Source organism: Polyodon spathula, chromosome 12 (genome assembly GCF_017654505.1).
Source record: "Polyodon spathula isolate WHYD16114869_AA chromosome 12, ASM1765450v1, whole genome shotgun sequence".
Lineage (NCBI taxonomy): Eukaryota > Metazoa > Chordata > Actinopteri > Acipenseriformes > Polyodontidae > Polyodon > Polyodon spathula.
In genome coordinates this window covers 3,293,190-3,318,575 of record NC_054545.1, presented here as the reverse complement: position 1 = coordinate 3,318,575, position 25,386 = coordinate 3,293,190, and the positions used below count along the sequence as shown (strand labels likewise).

At 41.7% G+C, this 25,386-nt stretch overlaps 2 protein-coding genes across 3 annotated transcripts in view; one reads left to right on the top strand and one right to left on the bottom strand.

The window, feature by feature from the left end:
- Positions 1-13,603, top strand: part of LOC121324526 (calcium permeable stress-gated cation channel 1-like) — a 37,852-nt gene extending 24,249 nt beyond the window's left edge. For both annotated transcript variants that reach the window (XM_041266525.1, XM_041266526.1), the window contains 14 exons: positions 2,300-2,380; positions 2,480-2,600; positions 2,868-3,001; positions 3,894-4,016; positions 4,595-4,748; positions 5,180-5,286; positions 6,233-6,319; positions 6,651-6,716; positions 6,871-7,033; positions 7,427-7,532; positions 9,179-9,346; positions 9,780-9,895; positions 10,119-10,193; positions 10,589-13,603. In XM_041266525.1, the coding sequence (XP_041122459.1) occupies positions 2,300-2,380; positions 2,480-2,600; positions 2,868-3,001; positions 3,894-4,016; positions 4,595-4,748; positions 5,180-5,286; positions 6,233-6,319; positions 6,651-6,716; positions 6,871-7,033; positions 7,427-7,532; positions 9,179-9,346; positions 9,780-9,895; positions 10,119-10,193; positions 10,589-10,798 (1,711 nt within the window). In that variant the 3' untranslated portion in view covers positions 10,799-13,603. The remainder of the gene's footprint in view (positions 1-2,299; positions 2,381-2,479; positions 2,601-2,867; positions 3,002-3,893; positions 4,017-4,594; positions 4,749-5,179; positions 5,287-6,232; positions 6,320-6,650; positions 6,717-6,870; positions 7,034-7,426; positions 7,533-9,178; positions 9,347-9,779; positions 9,896-10,118; positions 10,194-10,588) is intronic.
- A 7,674-nt stretch (positions 13,604-21,277) lies between these two features.
- On the bottom strand, positions 21,278-25,038 carry LOC121324783 (neuroglobin-like). The gene is made up of 4 exons (XM_041266959.1): positions 24,281-25,038; positions 23,095-23,203; positions 22,203-22,322; positions 21,278-21,466 (listed from the first exon to the last, which is right to left on the bottom strand). The coding sequence occupies exons 1-4, from the start codon at positions 24,388-24,390 to the stop codon at positions 21,314-21,316; spliced, it is 492 nt and encodes a 163-aa protein (XP_041122893.1). The 5' UTR covers positions 24,391-25,038; the 3' UTR covers positions 21,278-21,313.
- Between the last annotated feature and the right edge of the window lie 348 nt (positions 25,039-25,386).

Genomic DNA, 25,386 nt, shown 5'->3' with positions numbered 1-25,386 from the left:
ATTGACCCCCCTTGGCATTTTTACTATTTTGTAGCCTTACAACCTGGAATTAAAATTGATTTTTTTGGGGGTTTATATCATTTGATTTACACAACATGCCTACCACTTTGAAGATGCAAAATATTTTTTATTGTGAAACAAACAAGAAATAAGACAAAAAAAACAGAAAACTTGAGCGTGCATAAGTATCCCCCCCCCCCCCCCCCAAAGTCAATACTTTGTAGAGCCACCTTTTGCAGCAATTACAGCTGCAAGTCTCTTGGGGTATGTATCTATAAGCTTGGCACATCTAGCCACTGGGATTTTTGCCCATTCTTCAAGGCAAACCTGCTCCAGCTCCTTCAAGTTGGATGGGTTCTGCTGGTGTACAGCAGTCTTTAAGTCATACCACAGATTCTCAATTGGATTGAGGTCTGGGCTTTGACTAGGCCATTCCAAGACATTTAAGTGTTTCCCCTTAAACCACTCGAGTGTTGCTTTAGCAGTATGCTTAGGATCATTGTCCTGCTGGAAGGTGAACCTCCGTCCCAGTCTCAAATCTCTGGAAGACTGAAACAGGTTTCCCTTAAGAATCTCCCTGTATTTAGCGCCATCCATCATTTCTTCAATTCTGACCAGTTTCCCAGTCCCTCCCAATGAATTTGGCAAACATCAAACATGTTTTGCTTATTTTTTTCTTTAAGCAATGGCTTTTTTCTGGCCACTCTTCCGTAAAGCCCAGCTCTGTGGAGTGTACGGCTTAAAGTGTTCCTATGGACAGATACTCCAATCTCCTCTGTGGAGCTTTGCAGCTCCTTCAGGGTTATCTTTGGTCTCTTTGTTGCCTCTCTGATTAATGCCCTCCTTGCCTGGTCTGTGAGTTTTGGTTGGCGGCCCTCTCTTGCCAGGTTTGTTGTGGTGCCATATTCTTTCCATTTTTTAATAATGGCTGTAATGGTGCTCCGTGGGATGTTCAAAGTTTCGGATATTTTTTTATAACCCAACCCTGATCTGTACCTCTCCACAACTTTGTCCCTGACCTGTTTGGAGAGCTCCTTGGTCTTCATGGTGCCACTTGCTTGGTGGTGCCCCTTGCTTAGTGGTGTTGCAGACTCTGGGGCCTTTCAGAACAGGTGTATATATACTGAGATCATGTGACAGATCATGTGACACTTAGATTGCACACAGGTGGACTTTATTTAACTAATTATGTGACTTCTGAAGGTAATTGGTTGCACCAGATCTTATTTAGAGGCTTAATAGCAAAGGGGGTGAATACATATGCACGCACCACTTTTCCCATTTTTTTGAATTTTTTTAAACAAGTTATTTTTTTCATTTCACTTCACCAATTTGGACTATTTTGTGTATGTCCATTACATGAAATCCAAATAAAAATCCATTTTAATTCCAGGTTGTAAGGCAGCAAAATAGGAAAAATGCCAAGGGGGGTCAATACTTTCGCAAGCCACTGTATCTGTAGTGGTGTTTACTGCCTGTCAAACGTCTTCAAACTAAACTGAATTAAAACATTCAGAAGCTGTTTCCTTAAATGAGAAAAGCGACATTTGGCTTCTTGACAGAAGTAAAACCGTGACCACCCTCCACAAGCCTTGCAGGCTTTAGGAAAGCTGCTGCAGTGAGGCGTGGAAACCTCTGCTGCAGAGTTTAAACAGGATCTCAGCACAGAGTTTAACATGAGATCTCAGCACAGAGTTTAACATGGAATTCAGCACAGAGTTTAACATGAGTTCTCAGCACAGAGTTTAACATGAGATCTCAGCACAGAGTTTAACATGGAACTCAACACAGAGTTTAACATGAGATCTCAGCACAGAGTTTAACATGGAACTCAACACAGAGTTTAACGTGGATCTCAGCACAGAGTTTAACATGGATCTCAGCACAGAGTTTAACATGGATCTCAGCACAGAGTTTAACATGGATCTCAGCACAGAGTTTAACATGAGATCTCAGCACAGAGTTTAACATGGAACTCAACACAGAGTTTAAAATGAGATCTCAACACAGAGTTTAACATGGAACTCAACACAGAGTTTAACATCGCTGTCAACACAGAGTTCAAGATCGCTCTCAACACAGAGTATAAAATGGATATCTCAGTGTAGCTCTGGCATTGAGATTCTTTTAGCTCTCCTCTGTTTTTCATTTATTTCTAAATTACACATGGTTTATAATAACCACCTGTCATAAAGACACATTTTCATAAAAGCAGGCGGACATTAAGGGCAATGCCTTGTCCGGTGGAAGCCGTTGTTACTTTGCAGTAAAATCCTTCATTGTCGTTGTTCGTTTTCAGCGAAGCTTACCCAAGCTGCACAGTGAACGATGTGCAGTTCTGTTATGATGTTCGGAAGCTGATGAAGCTTGATGCTGAAAGGTAAATGAAAGGCTTTCAAATAAAGTTTGAAATATTGTCCCAAGTCTCCTGTTTTGCTGCTCTCCTTGCTAAAGGTTTTGCGGGGGTTGTGTGTTTCAGGCGCAAGGCGATGAAGGGACGGCTGTACTTCACAGGGAAGGCTCAGAAAGAAGGGAAGGTTATGATCAAAAGCCACCCCTGCGCTCAGATCTTCTGCTGTGACGCCTGTGGGTTTGAACAGGTATCTGGGGATCTGCTCGTGTTTACAGCCCTGAACTGCAGCTGCAGTGCAGCAGTTTGCGTCCCTCCTTGTGTAGCCATGAAGCTGTGTTTCTCCAAGGGATGGGCAGGATGTTTGCATCGTTGTCACAGTTTGACATTTCACCACTTGGCTGCACTGTGTGCCAAGTACAAAAAATACAACTGAATCCCACTGTAAGTGAATACTGATAAATGATAAGATGTACTGCAGTGAAGAATCCATGTGTTCCGTGTACCTGTTCCTCAGGTGGATGCAGAGCAGTATTACAGCGAGCTGGAAGAAAAGCTTACTGATGAGTTCAATGCTGAGAAGAACCGCATTGCCCTTAAAAGACTGGACATGGCCTTCATCACCTTTCAGGACGAGAGGATGACTGCAGTGTGAGTGTTTGCATTGGCAGGGGGCATAGCTCCCCCATCCCCTCGCTGTTCTTTACAATGCTTACCTGTGCTTCATCATGCTTTCACTGTGCTGTTGCTGTGCTTTTACAATTGGAAACGTTTATTAAATGTTCCTACGGTATACAAAAGCACAGTGTGTAAAAGAGCATGGTTAAAGCACAGGCAGGTATGGAAAATACATAGCACTGCACAAACCTGGGAGAGGCTGGGCAAGCAGCATACTCATGAAGAACATTTCCACGGGTGAGCGTGCTTGAGGGAGTCAGGTCTGACAGGTAGCTGGTCCTGTTTGTCTTGTAACGGCTCCTAAACTCAGAACAGGCTTATGCATCCACTTGGGGGTTATTACAAACCTTTTGTTCCAGTGAGCTCACTCTTAGATGGAGAGAGTGGAATTTTAAGTGGCTGCATCCTTATTAGGTTTGCAGTGTGCATGGGAAATTAAATAATGCAGTTTAACAATTCTCAAAAGCCTACTTGGGTTTTTTTTCCATCTTTTGTCAGACTTATCATGGTCCTGGTATCATGGTCTGGTACAGCTACACAAATACTCACCCTGCATCCATAATATACATATTAGGCATCCATGTGCAGCTCACTTTAAAGGGGCACAGAAATATGAATAGTTAAAAATCATGTGTACATGCTAATAGTCGTGTATTAGCACGGTTGGTATCCAGATTTTGACATTCTGCCTTAAGAGCTGCAAGTAAGCAGGCTGTAGTTAATCCTCATGCCTTTGATCTCGCTTGCTCGGACAGACAGGAGCTGAGGCCAGTCTGAGTGCTTGCGCTATGTGTGCATGCAAGCTGTTAATGAGTCTCTTTGTGAATGTCTGAGTGCTGCAGTCTCTCCCTGTCTCTGATTTCAGCATTGTAAAGGATTACGGCCGGACTCCGTGTCGCAGGAAGTTGCAGCAGTCCAGCATAACCACCGTTGTCAAGTCCCACCAGTGGGGGGTACAGTATGCTCCAGCACCCACTGACATCATTTGGTAAGCAGACAGTGGTTTCAAGTCCAAGGGGGGGGGGCGGTAATTCAAGAAAACGGGAAACAGCCTTTTATTAAAACATTGAACATGTTCAGTGGAATCATTCAAGCAGCTCCTGTTCTTTAACGGGGTAGGGTTTATATCCAGTGTACATAAGAGCTGTAGCACTAGCACTGGGATTACATTGGGTTATATCATCGCTATTGTAACCTGCATGCATTATCAAAACCACACACAGCTATATGAGTGTTTCGTTATTTTGTGTGATATAATGCATTTCCTTTTTTATCCAAAATAATTGCGCCAATCAAACAAACTACAGGCCCTGTTTAGAATGCCAAAATAAGTTACCGGTATATAATTAAAAAAAGACCTCCTCTATCAGGTATACGTAAGAACAGGACACTAATTTTGTTTTTATATTCTGGAAAATGGGACTTTCAGGTCCCGTCAGCGCTTTAAGAATTCTAAATGGCGCTATGATAAGGTGGGACTGAAAGGGTTAAACATCAAACTGGGCTTTTTAAAAATGCCAGTTCATTTGCAGTTTAGTGACTGGGCCCTACGCTTGCTTCTCGTAGGGAGAATCTGTCCGTGCAAGGCTCCAGGTGGTGGGTGCGCTGTGTCCTCCTCAACGTCTGCCTCTTCATCCTGCTCTTCTTCCTCACCACTCCGGCCATCATCGTCAACACCATGGACAAGTTCAACGTGACCCGGCCCGTCGAGAGCCTCAGGGTGGGTCTTCTGTTTGCTTCGTTCTCATTACCGGTAAAGAAAGTAGAAAACAACACCGTCGTCATCATCACCTGACAATCGTCTCTGGACTCCAATCTCACCTTCCACAGGTGCAATTAAGTGTAGTTCTCCCGAGCAATCCACTCAACAATCCAGCTGGTAAATTGAATCTGGGGGGGGGGGGGGGTTCTGTTTAAATTAGTAACCGAGAAAAACCTTTGCTCAGTTTTAACTTCATCAGTCAATAATTCAGTATTTCGAGTGACCAACAGATGGCACTAGCAGTAAATGTTAAACATTGATGATAGAGGCAGACCTTCTATTTATTGAAGTGAGGACTTGTGTAAAACTCAAACCCAACCTGTTTTTGTGCCTCGCCTCATTGATCCGTGGTGTCCTCTCACTTTCGAAGTGCTTTCCCCTGTTCACAGAACCCACTTGTGACCCAGTTCTTTCCAACACTGCTGCTGTGGGCGTTCTCGGTCTTCCTCCCGTTCATCGTTTACTACTCTGCCTTCTTCGAATCTCACTGGACCAGGTAACAGAACCCAGGGGAGCCCATTTCACTTCCCTTGCATTGTACAATTCTCAGGCTTGTCCAGGCATGGAGCTCTACCACCTGCGTCGTCTTGACAACACCCTGAGCTTAAGAGCTCGCTCAGAAAACCTGACATCACTTCATATGAGTTTTAGTGTCATTTTTAATACTATTTTTGACTCGTATTTATGGAATCCATCTAGACAGTTGTAACAACTAATCAATAAAAATTAATGTAATAAAGCTTTGTGAATAGAGCCCTCTTGCTGTTGGGGCAAGATACCATGACATCTGTAGTGTACAAAGAAAGGAACTGATCATCACAGCCTTTATAAAAACAGTGCTTTAGATCAAAAAGCTTGATGCCTGGTACTTACAGAAATGCAGCCCTTCACACAGTAATGAATCCTTATTCCTGTCTGTTCTACTTACAGTGCAAATGTTCAGCGGCAAACTAGATTCCTGCAGTGAATTGCCACTCGAGTCATGTTGTCATAGCGATCAGTATGCTTTCCATTCAAGACTGAAGTGAAATTAGAGCTTCAGGGCTTTATATCCCCAGGACAGAAGAAACAGTGTCATTTAGTCTGCTTTGTACGGCTAGCCCTTTGCAGAGGGAAGACATTCATAACTTTTTAAACCCAGTGTTGGGTCAGGAGCTGTGCCATAACAAGGTGTTTCTAATTGAGTCATAAGGAGCTGGGATTATCACTATAGGATTTTCACTGTTCAGTGTTTCAAGCCAGCCAGCATTGCAATGTGTTGCTGCAAGCTGAGAGATTGTTTGTCAAACACAAGCAGTAAAACACATTCTGTGGTTCCATGATTGTATAGTGAATCCTATTCAGCTGCAGAGTACATAAGCTGCCTCATTTACTGAATGTGTTCTTGCTTACTAATGATGTCTGTAAACACAATGCCAGTAACACTATTTTGTTTTTTATAGGTCAAGCGAGAATCAGCTAACAATGCATAAGTGCTATTTCTTCTTGGTATTTATGGTGATCATCTTGCCTTCGCTTGGTCTCTCCAGGTAAAGTAATTTATATAGTCTTTGTACCTAGCAGTCACATCTTGTCTCTAGAATATCATAACAGAAATCCACTCAGTAATGATTTGCTATGCCAACCGGTTATAGTGAACGCAGTTGCGAGTTCCAATCTTGTATGTGTAATATCGTTATAGTGATTTGCTTTTCCTATTTCATGGTTACACATTTACACTGTGCACATGTATTCAGATCACTGGAGCGTGGGTCCTTTAGAGGCAGTCTTGCTGATTAGTTATTGGGGTGACACTATATCTGAGACTAATGTCAAGAAGGTCTCAGTTTCCATGACATTTTTTTGCTTGTCTTTTTGTAGTTTGGATTTGTTTTTTCGATGGCTCTTTGACATTCACTTTCTAGATGAAGCTGACATAAAATTTCAGTAAGTATTTCTTTTCTCGTTTTAAACACCTGCTTCGCTGTGCAGTATGCGATTATCTGATCACGATCTTCCACAGCTATTGCAAGGTGAAATGTAGACAGTGAGTTTCATGCATTCTAAGCTTTTGAACTGTTTTGTGAATCCCGCCCTGCAGGTGTGTGTTCCTGCCTGATAACGGTGCTTTCTTTGTGAACTATGTGATCACATCGAGTCTGATTGGCACAGCCATGGAGCTGCTGAGAATCCCGGGGCTTGTTGTGTACGCTACTCGGCTGTGTTTCGCCAAGTCTGAAGCTGAGCGCATTCATGTGAAAAGGGTAGGTCCTGCTCTTTGAAAATGAACATCATGGAGGTTCCATCGGTTTAGGAAATGTAGCCCAAGGCTGTCTAAAATGAATGTACAAAGTAAGCTCCAAATAAACTACAACCTAACCCATGTTGTTATTGCCAGTCTTGAAATATTGAAAATAGTTTTGGACAGATAATAAATTGAGGTCATCATGCATTTGCGTCTTCCATATAAAGACTAGAAGAGAGATGTTGGGTGTTTGTCTTTTTTATTAATCCCCGTATGAGGTTGCCGTATATGAAAGGGTTAACATTACTTCACCAAGAAATCGCGTTCACTTTGATTTTTCTTTCGTCTTTTGTTCTTGGTGGTGATCTACAGTATAAACAGTCTCTAACCCTAACACTGCTTCTTCTCTCAGAACCAAGCCTATGAGTTTCAGTTTGGCTTGGAGTACGCCTGGACGATGTGCATTTTCGCAGTAAGCATGACCTACAGCATCACCTGCCCCATCATCGTTCCTTTTGGTGAGGCTTTACTCTTCTTGTTTCATAACTGGTAGATCAGAAACAAGGGCATGTTCTTTATCACAAGAAGCTGGGCTTCCCTAGATAAGAAGTCAGAAACAAGGGCATGTTCTTTATCACGAGTAGTTGGGCTCCCTTAGCTAAGAAAGCTGCTTCTTCTACCCAGCTGGTGCTGTTTTCTCAGGCGTATCTGTCTCAACATGGTTGAATACAAGAACATTTTCAAAGGGTTTAGAACGTTACAGCATGCATGGTTATCACAGCTCTAAAAGCAGAGGAATGGCTCATTGTTTACAAAGGTGTAGAAAGCTTCTCTGTTAATTCTGTTTTGTATTCTTTCCTCTGGGAACTGTAAGGGTTGTTTTCCATGTGCCAGTGTTTGAATTCTCAGTATTTGAGGTTTGTGTTGATGTTGCACTGCACACTAATCCAACCAACACTGCTTCAAAACATTATGCAAGCCCATCTTTAAATAGAGGAGCTGTTCATCTAGCCTGTTACTGTTGCTCATTTTCCCGACGCGCTGCACTACCAAAACCATGACGCAGTGTTAAAGACTGTTCTCCAGAAAAGTCAGAAAAAAAACAACGTGCTTTCAGTTGGTCCAGGCTTGACTTAACAAATAATAGTGACATCTTTTTTTCTGTCTAATTTCTATGAATAAATAAAAACGGCCAGTGTGCTGTCTTAATGCATTGCCAGCCGTGTTTATTCCTAAATGCTATTTGCTGTTGTTTTGTTTTGCTGATTGACACAACTTTCAACAGCATGAGGCGCTCATCAGTGTCCCTTACATAAGAGCAAGACAACGTAACAGGGCTATTGCTGCTGCCTGGTCTGGCTTGTTTACCTCACATCTATAAACTGTCTATGAAGACTCCAGAAATCGTCCTTTTGACATGCTCTCCCCATTCCCCTGATTCTCTTGCACCTGGCAGAACGCGCTGACACAGACAGAGGAAAAGATTCAGACAGTCCCATGGTAATTTCAGTCAGCGTCTTGTCATCCTGTCAGAACAACCTTGGTATTAATGTCATGGAGAGTCGTGGAGAAGGTTACTATGAATCACCTTAATTGCACAGCAATGTGCAGACAGGCGCCCAGGCCGGGCTGCTCCTTCCCCACCCTGACATTTCCAATCACTTGATCTTCCTGCTTGATGGCTTCTCGGATAGCCCTGCAGACATTGATTACTCTGGAGAAGTCTTGGGGTTTTGTGTAAATCTGCTGCTGGCTGATTGGAAGTGTGGCGAGCCACTAGACATCCAGGGGAACCTTACACCGCTTCCCTTCTGTCAGTTTTTATTACCAGAGTAAAAAAAAAAAAAGAACTTGGCAGGTAATGTTTCTGTGTGTGGTTACTGATAAGGGAAGACAATGACAAGGCTGCATCAGCTTTGGTACTCTGCACATTTCAAAGTTAACTTTATGCAGCTGCAGGTGATATTTTCACAAAACAAATGAGGATTGTTGCTCCTGTACCAGCTTACCAACGTTGCAGAGGTGGTAACTTCCTGTTACTCGGCACCCCCTCGTCTTTGTAAATCCAGAAGAAGAGAAAAACCTAAACAGCAATACCTGTCAAAAAATAAGATGTATCATTTCTGTCTCCTTTCTCTTTAACAAAATTCATGTTTCCCCCTAGGACTCCTCTACATGATCCTGAAGCACCTGGTGGATCGCTACAACATCTACTATGCTTACATCCCAACAAAGCTAAACCAGCGCATTCACTCTGCAGCCATCAGCCAGGTCATCATAGCTCCAATCCTCTGCATGTTCTGGCTGCTGTTCTTCTCGGTGCTCAGATTAGGTAGGTTTGGCTTCATATTGATTTGCACTGTCAAGTGCATGGGCACATGCAGAGCGCAGGTGTTTTCACGCCACTAGCTAGTTCATGAGATTCTATAGCACTGCTATTCACCTCCACAAGTGACACTTCTCTCCCACTAGGGATGGGTGTCCCTCTTAAAGGTGTGGAGTGGAAGAAGACAATTGTGCATGGGTCATGGGAGCCTAGTTTTGCTGAGGTTCTGGCCTCTGAAGCCTGTATCTTCAGGTTTACCCTCCAGAGTTGTTCCATCTATTGGGAATATTGTCCAATTTAGATTAAAGTAGGTGGAAAGCACTCCACTTTTTGTTAAGAAGCATGTATGTTCCAATCGTAGTAAGTATAACTGTCGTGGTTCAAATCTCTCATGTTTTATTGTAATGTAAAAACCATTGCCCTGTTCCTTTCTTTGCAGGACCAGTTCGTCCCATCACACTGTTCACCTTTGTGGCTCTGCTGTTTTGTATCGCCGTCTCTCTCTTTGGGTTCTGTTTGAAGAGACTCCATCCAAAGAAACCCACAAGCTACCAGGTAAGGGAGGTATGGCAAGAAAGATAACATGTAGAGAGACCTGCCAGTCCTAACAAACCAATTCAGCATTCTCTAAAGGAGGACGTTTTAACAGAAGTCTAATTTATACGTCATATAGAAATATACGGCTGATGTCTTTCCAGAGCCATCTGTTTTGGCAGCTTATTAACTCAATTCTGTAGCGTTCCCTCCTGGACTGAATTGCTATTTGTGTTTGTTTCAGATGTCAGATCAGCAGACCGAAGGGGTTTTCAACGACAACGAAAGAAGCAGCGTGTCCTCAACCCCAAACTCAAACGTACGTGAACCGAAACTGGCTTCTGAATTCCTTTCTTTTAATTTCACTTCTCTTTCCTCTGTTTGAATTTGAACAAACTTGAACTGCTGTTTTGAAAGAAACGTATTTTTAGGACATTGTCTTCATTGAACCTTTTGTCTTGTGAACAGGAACAGTAGTTTAAAATGAAGTTGTTGTGAAAATCTTGTTTTAGTTTTTCTAAATGGACTGGGTTGGTAGAATCCCACTACTATCACCACTTTTGAAGTAATATGTCAGAGTGATTCATTTCATCATTCCTGGTGTCCATTTCGGAAGTTCAGTGTTTCCTAGATGACCACGCAACCCTTTTCCACTGTAAGGCATTCCTACATCAATAAGTTTAATCTGCGCATGTGTTTCTCCTCCCTGTAAAGGTTTTTGTAGCTTCAGTGCTTCAGGAGCCTGAGCTGGGACTCACACCCATGCCATCGCCGGCACACCAGAGCTACGGCACCATGGAGAACAGGATCGAGACGCCCAGCAACGAAGAGGAGACCCGTCCAGAGGCCTTTGAATCGGAACTTGAGAACCGGAAGTACTTCTCCAGCGGACCCCTGGTCGACAGCGATATTGGGTACCATTAAAAGGGATCTCCACAAGGATCCAGAGTTCATATCGCTAAAGAAGAATTGTGCTGCATTTACCCACAGCTTAGAGGAAAGCCTTCACCTGGTTTCAGCCTCTACGTCCTTGCTATTGTCACCAGTGTTGCAACAGAAGCAGAAGCAGCTTGCATGACACAGTCCCTCTCTCCCGTATGTCCAGCACACCGCTTGTGATGTGCTTCAATGTGTAAAGGTCACAGACAAAAGGATGCAGGTGTTAATTATCAGTTTTGGAGAATAACTAATATGCTGCTTACAGCAGCTGTTCTGTAGGACCAAAGCAATGCTACTTAGCTATTCTGTAATTTCCCGTTGGGTATTTCTGGTTCATTTACAGTCAGACCAGACTGGCATTGCATTTGAAGTGATATTTTCTGTTATGGCTTGGCATTGATCTGTATTATTTACAGCTTACCAAATCGTTTTTTGTAGACAGGCTGATGTGTGTTTTGTCACAGGCGAGCCTCAGTCAATTGGACAGGCTTGGCAAACACTGTTTGTAATAGAGGACACCAGTCGGGCGTGTCGGGCCTTGGCATTGCTCGATTGGGAAGGCCACTCAAGATCCACTGCTCCTCCAACCAGAACTGACCACCATCTGCCTTCTCCGGACACCGTCTTCTAAAACGGACAGCCCATTGCACGTGGAAATCATTTTGATCCTTTTATTCATAGTGTTCCGGCCTTCAGGCTGAAGTGAGAAAAAAAAAAAAAAAACTCCATGCAGATTTGATAGAGGACAGCAGTTAAATATTCACTACCGTTTTGTGCAGGCAGTGGTGGAGAATTCCTATCTCTCACCTCTAAAGAAACTAATTAAGATTACAGGGCTAAACTTGATTCAGTTAGAGATTAGCTCCTTTGTAAAAAACTTGACAGATAAACTAGAGAACAGTGTAATACATGCAGAGCTAAAAATGGGACCTTTGATTACTGTCTATCTTGATTACTGTCTGTCTTGCTTCAAGGTGATTTTTTTTTCATAATATAATGCAGCTTATATACAGTGATACCTTTTAAGCGCTTACTAACATGCAACCTCGATGCAGATAAAGTGTAACCCTAAATGCATGTTATATGAGTGTAAAGCATGGGGTTCTTTGGTTCGGTTTTATGGCAAGGCTTGAAACAGTGATTGCTCTAGACAGGACTAGAAAGAGGGAGTGCTGTAGATATCTATCTATGGAGGTGTCCCTGTACATAGGCTTTTACATATACTAGGTTTACATGCTTTTCAATGTCAAGGTGTATAATTGCCTGTACTTTGCTGTCGAAACAGGCACAGAGTATGTTGCTGTCCTTGTTTAAAACTCCATAGTGTACCTATCTTTTTCCTCTCATCTGTCATGTATACTGAATGCTGCCACTTTTTCCTGTAGCATTTTGTGATCTCTTTATAGTACAAGAGTGGAGGTCTTCCTTCTCATTCGAATGTATACGAAAAAAGAAAAGGTGTTGTGTAATAATGTTTCCTGTACGCTGTTGCTGTGCCTTGGAATAATCTCCTTTACTGACAGTCCAGCATGGCCTGGGACAGGCTGCATGGATTGAAACTCGGAATGAGGAATATGTGGGTAAAAAAATGGCGCACAGTTTTATGATCCACATGTTCTATGACAGCATTCGATCAAACCTCCCAGTTATAAAACTCCTAGTGCCAATCGGGTTCTGAGTAGAGCGGTCTCCATCCCACAGCTAGATGCCCTCTAAAACCTGTAACTCGCTTTAAATACACGTCCAAAACCTGAAAACAATGTTAACCCTTTACTGCCCTGGGTATGTTCCCACACCTGTGTTGTGAATGCCTATTTTCTCAATGCCAAATATATTGGACACTGGGCAGCAATGGTTACAAGTGTCCTCATGCACAGAAAAGACATGTGTTCAGTTTTCTAAAAGCATTAATATCCTTATATGCAGTAACTGTCCCTCCAATCTGTTATATAGCAGGTAATGACTTCTGCGTCCAACGTTAATGCTTAGTTGGGAGCTTCCTCTGCATTTCTGCTCTCAGTGGGATGTGCTGGGGTCATAGGCTCATACGGCATGTCTGGTTAAATATTGACATAAAACAGGGGATTGGTGCAGGTCGTGAAGTAGCTTAGTTGGTTTGTTTCTGTTTTTATTAATGAATGTATTCCAAAATATGCCATCGTAAACTCTGTACTACTAATATTCATAGTGCACCTGTTACTACACCACGAAATAACCTCAAACTTGAGCAGCTGGTTTCACAGAGCCTGACTCACACTAGTCTTGGATTACCTTACCTAAGATAACATTAGGCAGTCCAAGATTAGTGCAAATCGGGGTCTGTGAAACCAGCCATGAAAGGGGGCCGCTAAAATAAAGTGTGATTGTCTTTTACAAATTCACAGAAGACTGCCCCAGTTTCATTTTAAAGAAGATGTATTGCTATGTTCAACAGAATGCAGTCTGTTATTTTCCTGCTGGCTACAGTGTGTTTTTTACAGAATGTATACGCAGCTTTAAAATAAGTTTGAGTTGAATTGACCTATTTTGAGCTGAAATGTGGCCTTGGCTCACTCCGCAGTATCCTTCGGGCCAAACATTAAACTAGAACTTTTAAACTAAACCATATTGGATTTCAATTAGAGTTTAATGTGGCACTTTTTCTAATGGTTTAAAACATTTGTTGTCATTATAACCTAAATATGGCTTTTACAAAGAGTAGAGCGGGATGTGTATATGATCTTTTAATGAGTGGGTTGGTTTTAAGAGTCTCTAAGAAATTCTGTATATTTCATTAAAACATTAACAGTTTGTGTGCTGTGTGTCTTTAGTGTTTCTGTTTTTTTCCTGTGTTTTCTAGGACTCTTTACATTCAGTGAGAGGCATTACAAACACATATTGAATCATGACATGACTGCCGTTTACATTCTGCTTCAGCGGCAGTTGTGTGAGGGACGAGCGGTGAAGCATTGCACTAGGATGTGTCATAAGATGCTGTTCTTTTCTACAAGCTGTTGATGTAAGCATGGTGACTTGTGTTTTCAATCCACTGACATGCATTGCTAATCTGCAATGACAAACCTCTGTCTGCTTGAAACATGACGCTTTGCAACACAACACAACTGCAGGTTCTCATGTTCCAACGCTGTACAAAGCATGTGCTGAGTTTACTGCAGGATTAATAACCTCAACCAAACACACACAGCAGCTTTGGAATGCATCTGGAAGAGTTGAGGTTCGTGGCAAGGTTTGATTCATTTTAAAAATGTTGTGTTCATTATTTGAGGTTTTAATAATTGCTTCAGAAGATGTTTTCCATTTTGCACATGGCAGCCTGTTTTTCTGGGTAGTAATTTCTTAAACGAATGCAGATGCAGCTTTTCTCCCCATGACTTTATTATCCTCCTCTTGTGAAACTGTGTTTTCGCATACTAAGAGCCTGACTCTGGTCTCAGTGCATATTGAATGCCTCATTTACTTACGAACCCTCTCCCTCTCTGCCTGGAAGGATGGTGAAGATTCAAGCAACATTATTGAGTGCAATAACCCTAACTAATTTATTGATAATACAAAACAAAGCTTGAAAGTCATGCACATATCCAATGTTGAAGTGCCTTGTTAATCATAGCGGTCATTATGCAAAATAAAAGCCAGTTGATTATGAAGAAGGATATCCTAGTGACTTTTAATAAACTGATGATCATAGGAGTGTTACAATTGGGGGAAAAAAGTGTGTCTCTCTTCTCAGTGAATAGTAATGCTTAGGTAAACCATAATGTCTTCTTAAATGAAGAACAATGAAAATTGTACTTTGTTTCCTCCCCCTTTTTTTTGGGGGGGGGGGGTTATTTTTTCAAAATAAGAAAAATTGTTCTCTAGACTGTATTCCACCAAAACCAGGATTCTGCAGGCGTTGCAGTTGGACTGTGACAGATGAAACCCAGCCCACCCATGAAGCTAGACACTGCCATTGGACTGTATCTGATGAAACCCCGTCCACCCGTGAAGCCAGGCGCTGCCATTGGACTGTATCCGATGAAACCCTGCCCATCTGCGAAGCCAGGCACTGTATTGGGCTGGTCTCACAGGATTCTCAGTGGATCTTTTTAAGCTGTCTAAACAAACTGCTATTCTGAATTGTTTGGAAGCTGCCAATGTAAACAGTCTGTTCAAGTTACTAAGGGTATAACGACAGTGTCTTTCATCCAGCCTCTGGGACAAAGATATAATGCCTTTTGGTTAGGTTTACAAAAACGCTGAAATGTGCTTTTTGTAAAACCGTGAAAGCAGCTCACATTTTCCTCAAGTGCCATTATGACCTTTTAGGCTACTCTGCACTGTGAAAGGTACATTTCATCAGCACCACTTCTTAGCTCAGCTTGAACTGTTGAACAATGTAAAGACATTGGTTGTTTTAAACAATATTAAGCTTTGTGGATGTGCAGTTTAATGCTGTGCTGCCTGCTTTTCCCAGTCCAAGTTATTAAACGAGTGCATAATGATACATGTAAAGATTCTACTGGGCCACCCCTGGAAATCACTGTAATAAGCATATTTCTGAAGGCTTTGGAAGCCCATCCATTGATTAGGTAAGTATTTCTCAAGAGCTGCCAAAAGATAGGCCTTGATAGCTAACAACTCGTTTTTTTATAAAGAACTACTCAATATTTAGTAATTATATGACTCAACAAATTAGTGACTACTGTATACACTGACTACAAGGCCTGGTTAAGGCTTGTTAATGCTTGTCATAGATGCTTCTGTCTGTAAAATGGGCCCCATTTCTTAAGCTTTTGCATTACACTTCCCCGGTGACAGGAAAACAAGCTACGTTTTTAAATACCTACTAAGAGAATTTAGGGGAGACAAAATAAGTGAAATGAACATTTTTCGTACAGTACAGTTCTAATGAAGTTTGGAAAATAGGCCCTATACCTCTATCAAACCAATACCTGTAGGTACATAGCTAGTTCTCAGAGAACCACTGACACACCACCCTTCCGACAATGATATCGGTGATGACGCAAGAGGACGAGAAATAATAGCCAGGTGATGTGACAGGAAGAGAGGGCTCATTAAAAAATTGAGCTGAAATGAATTCAGGGAAGGAAACGATGACATTTAAAGGTTCTGCCCTTTTAAAGGTCTTAGCATTTTGTGGGTGGTGTGCTGCATTATCTTAGGCCTTCATTGGTTGAACTATCAGCATTCTTTTTTAATTTTAATTTGTTGGGGTTTTCTATTGCAATATTTAATTGGTTGTGCAGTAAAAAAAAAAAATATATATCATAATATATATCATTTTGAGTTCATTATATATAAAAAAAAAAAAAGTAAATGACAACAACAGTGGTAGAACAGTGTTCATTTTCCCTCCTGAAAAGTGAATACATTCTGTCACAGTTTGACTGTGCTTGATTTCAAATGTAAAATGAATTGCTGGGTGATTTATTATTCCTCCCTGCCCCCAGTAACCTCCTAAAGGGTTAGGCAGCACAACATAAGCATTCAGTAGAACACAATCTTAGCTCTACTGTCAATTAATATGTTGTCACGGTAACCCTAAATCCCAAAACACGTCATGTTCTTCTAAAAATAATTATTGCATCCCGCAGGGCCTAATGCATTTCAAACTAATATCTTCGTATTCATGCTGAGAAATGAAGCAGGCTTTTGAGCTGGGGGTTTCAGGGAGCTTGAGAGAGAGGCCAGTGCACAGCTCAACACGCTCATGCTGATTTCCACAGTTGCTCTGGAAGCCAGTATAATCACTCCTCATCAGCAAGGCTGTACACACCAAACTGATTTTCTCTTGCAAAGGTTTTCTTTTCAACTGTGCAACTTCAACCCTGCAGCAGGGATATGCAGCTTTTATATATGAAATAATACGTGCCAGGGGGCCTTCATTTACACAGAATACGAACAGACTTGTGTCGCAGAATTAATAACTAAAGAACAGCTGACGATAAACGCGCTACTGTTTTTGATTCTAACAAACTGATCGCTTTCTAAGCTGCAGCTGCAAGGTCTTTAGTGTGAAGTATCCTTCTAAGGTTTTTAGCATAAAGACTAGTTAATGAGCAAAAGCATGCTGTAACGTTCTACACCGCGTATCCATGACAACATCTCTCTTCACCAAGACCTTGACTATTAGAAACACAAGTGCACACAGCAGCTGCCCTTAGCACTACCTCAAAAGGAAAGTGGAATCCTTTTAAAAAGGAGAGAGGCTGAAAAAAAAATACCTGAAAAGGATTGCCAGGGGAATAAAATGCAGCTTCTAGACACAGATCTAGCAAAGGTAAACCATTTTTACAATTCAATACTGTGGCGAACCTCCCCCTGCACACCTCACTCCACAATCCAGCTCGCTTTTCTATAGCGCTCTCCATGCAGAACATCCCAAGCCACTTGACCATAAAAACTTCTGAAATAAAAGAAGAATCCACTGGCCAACCAATCCAGCTCAAGAACAAGCTACCGCAAACATGTATGTTTACCCTCACCCCTCCTAATTTTAAACGACTTCCAGGAACTGCCAGTTCAGAATTTGCTGATCTCAAGGTGAGACTAGGAGCAGAAGTTACCAACATTTCCTATAAATATAAAGACCCAAAACCATGAAGGGCCTTTATAAGTAGTAAGCAGAATGTAACTGCAAAATGGTAATTAAGGCATGACATTTTAGGAGAGCATCTGTAAATCTGATTTTAGATCAATCACTGTATAGTGTTATTTCTAAATAAAATACATTGCTCTGTATTACATAAATAATTCTCCTCCCTCTCCCTGTCAGGTGGCAATTAGTTTCCTTCTTTGGTAAATGCAATTGAAATGATCACCTCACAGATCTCTCCCATGGGTCTCCTGAGTGCTGCAAGTGAAATGATCACCTCACAGATCTCTCCCATGGGTCTCCTGAGTGCTGCAAGTGAAATGATCACCTCACAGATCTCTCCCATGGGTCTCCTGAGTGCTGCAATTGAAATGATCACCTCACAGATCTCTCCCATGGGTCTCCTGAGTGCTGCAAGTGAAATGATCACCTCACAGATCTCTCCCATGGGTCTCCTGAGTGCTGCAAGTGAAATGATCACCTCACAGATCTCTCCCATGGGTCTCTTGAGTGCTGCAAGTGAAATGATCACCTCACAGATCTCTCCCATGGGTCTCCTGAGTGCTGCAAGTGAAATGATCACCTCACAGATCTCTCCCATGGGTCTCCTGAGTGCTGCAAGTGAAATGATCACCTCACAGATCTCTCCCATGGGTCTCCTGAGTGCTGTCATGTAAAGCAATTTGGAGAGTGCTGAAAGCAACAGCTTCATTTTCAAAAGTTTCACAATCAGAAACCAGTCCCCAGGGAACAAGTTGCAAAAGCACAATGACTTTGCTCACAAATGTCAGAATCCTCCTTTAGATGATTGATTTTTTTGAGTTCACAAACTGCATACGTGCGCAAGACATGAAATGATATTTATTTGCGAAGAAACAAGTGGGTTTAGAACACTACAGAACATTTAAAAATGCAACAGGTTTCTTTACCAAACTGAACATATTTAGAAGCAGGAGCTAATAATTTAAAGGTTTTTAAATAGCATATGCTTTTGGTACAAAAATGTTCAGATGAAGAAAGATGTGTGTTCAAAACAGATGAGGTAGACATTAAGACAAGGCAGAAAGTTGAACACTTCTCTATCACAATGGAGAGTTTTGCATCCTGTCGACTGGGCATGCTTAGGAAAGTGCCGAGAGCAGTGGGATTGGCTTTATCAAGGGTTTGAGCACACTGCTAAACCACAGACTGTAAACACAAACACAAATACAAGACCAAAAGCTAGATATCCAGGCAGCAAAAAGATATATCATTACACCGAATGAGTGAGCTGTAAAACACGTGGGCTGATGGCTCTCGGAAGGGAGATGTTATTGGAAACATTTTACAGGAAGTGTCTCTAATTAATGTGTATTTACAAAGTAGTTGCTTAGCAAATACATGTGTACTTATACATAATTACAATGTTATTATACATAATTACAATGCACTTAATGTGTAAATCTGTTTGCACCATATATGGACATACAGAATTGTATCAGAAATGGGATAGGGTTATACTGTGTAAAAAGATTGACACATCAAGTATTTTGTCACTATGCCTAATAACATTGTAACAATGTGTAAGCACACATGTATTTAGTAAGTAACCACTGTGTAAACACACAGTTTTAGGGACACTTCATGCAAAGTGTAGTGATATTGTGAGCTGTATGACAGATACATTCACGGTACTCAGAAAAGGGAAGGCGTGGTCTATAGCTACAATCCCACTGCTGTTTTCTTTGGATAAGCATGCTCAAGACAAAGACTTACATCACCCTTTCAAAGACAACAACAAGTGCAGTATACAACACTTTATAAAACATTAAGCCACATTAGCATAGGTGCAGATAGTTACAAAAAATACCTTGGCATCATTTTTGTATCGCTGAATCTGTGCAGTACAAAGATTTCGTCTACAATTCACATGAGACTAATTTACACAACCAAACACTCAGGAAAGATCATTACAGGGGTTGGTATTCGTTTTTCGTAGCTGCTGGTAATTGAAGAAAAACAAATAGCTGGCTGTTCAGCTTGGTGTGCTTTGCACAGTAAAGTACAGCAGCATACCAGTATCAATATGATAAAAACCAAGTCAAGAAAGCATTGGATCTGAGAATGGATTGAAAGAGCAATGACTGTCGAATGTGTCAAATCATTCAGGAGAAGTAAACATTTTACCAACCTAGTACAGGCATACAGACCATCTGCAAAAAACGGTTGCTGAAAATCTGTAGAGATTTCTTCTGACAGCAACTCATTAAAATGCACAGCATGATCTCGCAATGGATGAAGTAATGCTAATCTTTAGCTTTCACCCCTAAGCACTGGTTGTAAATCACCACAAGCTGAGATACAGCAGCACTGTCCTACAATTCAATACAAGTGTATGGATGGGCTGCTGTTTCATAAATCCAGCTCAGGATAGGGACTGATGTTTAGGATATACATGCCTGTTCAAAAGGGTGCAATGCAATTGTAAGGTTAGTGATATTCTGAGCTAATTCAGCTCAGCATTGAGGAACCTGTATAGAGAAACAGGAACAGCTTATAAATCTATATGAAATGTGCACCAAGTGGAGCATGTTGCATGGCCGTATTAGGACTGTTAGACTCAACCATTGTCGGAGCATCTTTAAAAACAATAGACTCTACTCTAAAGCTCTGGTCAACAGTTTTGCATCACGTAGAATTTTAGGATTGAGACACAATTAATTAAAAAAAAAATAAAATAACATTGTGTACATTAGTTTCTACCGGAAGCCATAACTGTAGTACAGTACAGTATTTCATGTTAGGCATCAGAATGTCACATTTTTCAATTTTTACTTTTGATGTTTCGCTATTATGCAATTCAATATGTTAAATATAACGTTATTAATTCGACACTATGAACCAAAATTAGTTAATTGTACAGGGTGACACAAAACTGTTGTCCACAGCTGTAGGGTGGAGAAAGGCAGGAATCTGGGTGTTATGCTATACACTAAATGTAGTGCTTTTAACGCAAGTGGTTAATTAAACAAAACTAAATCTTTAACAAGAGAATAATCAGAATTGTGCTGGAGAAAATGCAGCACACTGCACAGAGAAGGGGTTACTGTGTAATTGTTCCACACAGCTCTGCATTGTGCCATCATTAACACGAGACAACCATACAGATACTGGAGCTGCACCCTCATGCAAGCTGAGGTACAGAGGAAAAAAGGAATGGCATGCTATTACCAATTCTCTACGCACAACAAACTGAGATACGCATTTTCAATCCTCAGTGTTCAAAAATGAGGTTGTCGAATACAGACTACTCTAAATAATAAAAAAAAGACAAGAGTAAAAAAGCTTTAAGTTGCAATTCTTTTTTTTTTTTTATAACAGTCTGGTGTAACCTAGTCTAATTTTGAACTCTGTATGGGCTGTGCAACAACAGTTCACAATTCCTGGTCATATTTCTGTATCTGCAGCTCTAACATTAAATTCTTAAGCTGTTAAAAGCTATTTATATAAAGTGTACGCTGCAATCCCAGCCCCATCAACTGGGATTGCTGGTCTGTTAAGGAACAGCATAAAAGTTTGTTCACCTAGCATTGGCCAAGCTACGAGATACAGGCTGGACTCTTATATACAAACAAACTAAAACCATAATGAAGGCTTCCCAGCAGCACTCCCTCGTCAAAATGTGGCGGCTCTGACTATGAGCGCCACGCATATCCTTTCCCTGCAGCATTACCTTTTGCTCAGAAAATAATTAAACAAAGTTAAACAATTCCTAATATTTCTCTCTCATGCACAGCCAATGCAAGAGCCCTGATAACACAGCGAGCCGAGGACAGCGACATAAACAACCCCCCCCCCCCCCCCCCCCCCCCCGGGACACAGAGCTCAATGTGTACATGGAAAGCAGCGGTCCAGCTCTCCTCCCTTCAGCCGCTCTTATTCTCTCCGTTTTCTGTCCAGCCGCTGCTCATTGTCTCCACCACGATGGCATAGAGGGTAACCCAGGCGTCTCGGAGCTCCGTGCTGTACCCTGGTCCCAGACTGCGTTCCAGCATGTACAGCAGGGACTCCCCAACAGCCTTGACAGAAAAGGGCACTGTATTAAAGCCAGACACTTCAGCAGAATAATCCTGAATAGTGGTTTATTCTTATTAGAGGACGCAATAAGTGGCACATGTTTTTCATTTTACTAAAATCAATGCATTAGTGGCTGTAAAAACCACCTGAGTAGCCAGGAACTAAACAAGCCAGCTGCAAACCCCTTTCTAAGCATTCACCATGGTAAATGTACATTTGCTAATCTTTAGCTTTCACCCCTAAGCACTGGTTGTAAATCACCACAAGCTGAGATACAGCAGCACTGTCCTACAATTCAATACAAGTGTATGGATGGGCTGCTGTTTCATAAATCCAGCTCAGGATAGGGACTGATGTTTAGGAGATACATGCCTGTTCAAAAGGGTGCAGTGCAATTGTAAGGTTAGTGATATTCTGAGCTAATTCAGCTCAGCATTGAAGAACCTGTACAGAGAAACAGGAACAGCTTATAAATCTATATGAAACCAACAGTTTTGCATCACCTAGAATTTTAGGATTGAGACATAATTTAAAAAAAAAAAAAAAAAAACTAGATGAACATAATTTAATTTTTTTATTTAACATCATGTAATCAAAGTCTACCAGAAGTATCACTGGCCATTAACCTTAGGGTGAGGGTTTAATGGTAATAAACACAGTTAAAATATGCCCCACCCTTGCCCCAATAGTGACTTACTAAACCATTGTTAATATTGTAGAACATAATGAATTACTTACATTGAATGACTGGGTTTTCACCCCGACAGCTTGGTGCTTCCGGCCCAAGTTCACAAGGTATTCGGCCAGGGACTGCAAGTCGTCAAGATGACTAACCGCAGCATCTATCACCAGCATCACCTGCAACAAACACAAAAGGAGACTTTTACTGGAGTTGAAACTTCTGCAACAACTGAGCCTCCTTAATTCCTCCTCAGACAACAACCACACTACCAAGAGCTCTGAAATACAGGACACGTCAGCTGGTTATCAGGCTGATAAGAGCAGGGTTTAAAACTGATTCAAGCACTGCAACAGCCATAGTGGCACTGTCTATGGAGCCATATTCATTTAAAGGTATTGCCTGAGCAGGTAGGGAGTCGTAATAATGAGATGGGTTCATGCACCTAATTCATCTGTAAACTTCTCATGTATATTAGACTAAATACCACAAACCCTAAAGGTTGTTTAAGCTGGCAGATCACATTAGTTAAAAAGGGTGTTCTCATCTCACTGGGGTCTTTTCATGATATGCAGTTCAGTTCTGTCTTATGAAGGTGACACTGAACCTGTGTACCCCAGGTCAACATCAAATAGAAAGAGAAGATTGAGAAGAGACAGTCAGGGCCCTGCCGCTGAGTAATTTGTTTCCGTTTTGCATTAAAAAAATGAATCCCAGAAAGCGGGTGGATTTATCGATCAGCGCTTAAACAGGATCTCCTTTGAAGCTTGGGTTACTGGCACTCTATTAAACTGCAAATACATTTTGCTCTGGGGCTCATTTTCAAAGCATTTTTAAAGTTATAGAAAACATGCTGGTTTGCGAGTGAGATACATGCTTTAAAAGCACCACGGGCCCACACTGTGGATTCAGTACCTTGTAAATTGTGTAAGTAATGATGCTATTCCAAACCTTACTGATGTGATCAATGAATTCCGGGCTGGAGAGGCACTCCTGCGCACTAGTGAAGGCAGTGTTGTAGTGAAAGAGCTTCAACAGCTCTGGGTCCAGCTCAAACAATCTGTCAGTGAAAGAGCAGACACAAAGCACATCAGCGCTTTCGCTGGTCAGGATGGCTTTCCTTCAGTGATGTCTTTGTGGTTGTGATGGATTGGAAACATGTTTAATTCCACTCAGCTGCCTCCCTGCTGTACTCCACATGTACCTAAGCAGCACCTCAGGGAGACAGCAATCTCCTTTTTCATCTCATTTAATTCCATACTAATGAGAACTCTGATCATTCACCCTGCCAGGCCAAACATTTATTAAAACCCAAGATAAAAACATTTTTAAAAGGGCACTACATCAATTTGGATGCAATGTAAATTACAATGAGAATATGTATCCTATAGAGAGAAAGAGAGGTGTTACACACACACACACACCACACACACACACACACATATATATATATATAGCCTTGTCATTTTCCACAGTGTCATTTTCCACAGTGCTTATTTATTGCATGCAATTCTAGGTAAGGGTTAAGAGTATCATGGCAACTTACATTACATCAAACAGTTTAGCTGCTATTGTGGAACACGCAGTGCCCCCATGAACACCAAATCAGAAGACTGCTCTGAAGTCAATTTTCTTTTTTAGCACCTGGACTTGTGCACAGAGGAGGCCAGGATTACCTGACTAATCTCAGCGTCTCCCTACTTCTCACATGTAGCTGCTTTCCTTACCAAATGATCTTCAACACCAATTCTGTGGCACTACAATGGCAATGCAACAGGACACTGGCAGCGCATTGCCAGTTACCATTATATGTTATTGGTAGATGGACACCACATATTTTGACAGATATCACATTGAGATACTTTAACCTCATATTGTTGCATGCTTTTTTATATTTCAGAAACAACAGTGGCATGCCTTTTATTTGGAGTCTGTGCTATCTTTCTATACAGTCTGCTGGGTTAAGTTTCAACATTTCAAAAGTCCTGGTCTGCTTCACTCACACTGAAGTAATATCAGGTATGTGCTCTTGACTGATTCTTAAGAGATTCCCCTTAGTCCCACCATTTATAGCACTGACTCAGATTCTACACAGAGAAATAACAGCCATTAAAAAGAGAAGCAGAAGGCACTGCACCTGGCAAACATGACGGTCCCGTGTGGGAGTTTGTTCTTCCCCAGTCTCTCCCAGCTGTCCCTGACGAGACCCTTGTCATTCGCTGTCAGCCTCTTTTCTCCCCGCTCCATCTTCAGCTCTTTTTTATTTCAACAGTTCACTTTGCCTTAGTTCAGTTTTCTTTTAATTGCTACTGAATCTGAGATGGCCTCACAACTCCGACACTAATAATATTCCAGCAGCAATCTTCATTGAAATCGTCTCCCTGACCTCTGAAAAAAAGGCAAGCTATCTGATACTATGGTTCACGACAGCATGCCCTGTCAGCATGATACATGTAAGCAGAAGGCTATTTCAGTTCCCTGGTGTGCCTTTGTTGTTGCTGGTTTTCTGGTCTGTTTTTTTTCTGTTTTTGCTAATGTTAACAGATCCTCTGAGGGCTGCTTCTGCTGCCTGTCCCCCTATGGCTCTGCTCCCATCCTTAGAAAGCGCGGAGAACGCAGCCCCAGTGGTGTCTGCCGGGCTGACTGTCTGCCTCTACTTCCCCTCTGTCTTTGTTCCTTCTTCAAAAGCAGATTCTCTTCCCCGAAGGATCTCCCTGTCTGTAGCTCCTCCTGCAGGTGACACAGCGGTGACCGTAGACACCCAGGCAGTCCCTCCCACTCTGCACATACCAGGAGAGGCATCATTCCCAGTGCTGACAGGAGGGGAGAGAAAGAAAAAACCTGATCCGATACATCCCCCTGATGCTTGTGTTTGAATCCACTTGTCAACATAGCCTCCCACAGTGACGGCTGCTTATAGTCATCTGTATGCTGCAGCAATACTGCAATACATTGGGTACAGTTGATTTGCAGCAGTGCTGGAGAGCACAGTATCTATAGAGTATTAATTAAGTGGGATGTATACCTACTTCATTATTACTGTTTTATATACTGTATTACAAAGCTAACGTGTCTGAACTATCTTGTCTTGAACTGTGAATTGTGGGCCACGGATTCCTGCTGTGGGCAACAGTGCTTATTAAAATCATCTTTAAACAAGAGCAGGACATTTTGGTGCCAGTTTGAAGTTTTATTCTATAAGAATATACTGGTGCCACTCCTTTGAATAATAAGTTGCGTCTG

Coding starts and splice junctions, on each gene's coding strand:
- LOC121324783 (XM_041266959.1), bottom strand. CDS start 24,390: ATGGAGCGGGGAGAAAAGAGGCTGACAGCGAATGACAAGGGTCTCGTC. Junction 23,204..24,280: donor GGGACCGTCATGTTTGCCAG/GTGCAGTGCCTT, acceptor TTTCACTGACAG/ATTGTTTGAGCTGGACCCAG. Junction 22,323..23,094: donor TCATTGATCACATCAGTAAG/GTTTGGAATAGC, acceptor TGTTTGTTGCAG/GTGATGCTGGTGATAGATGC.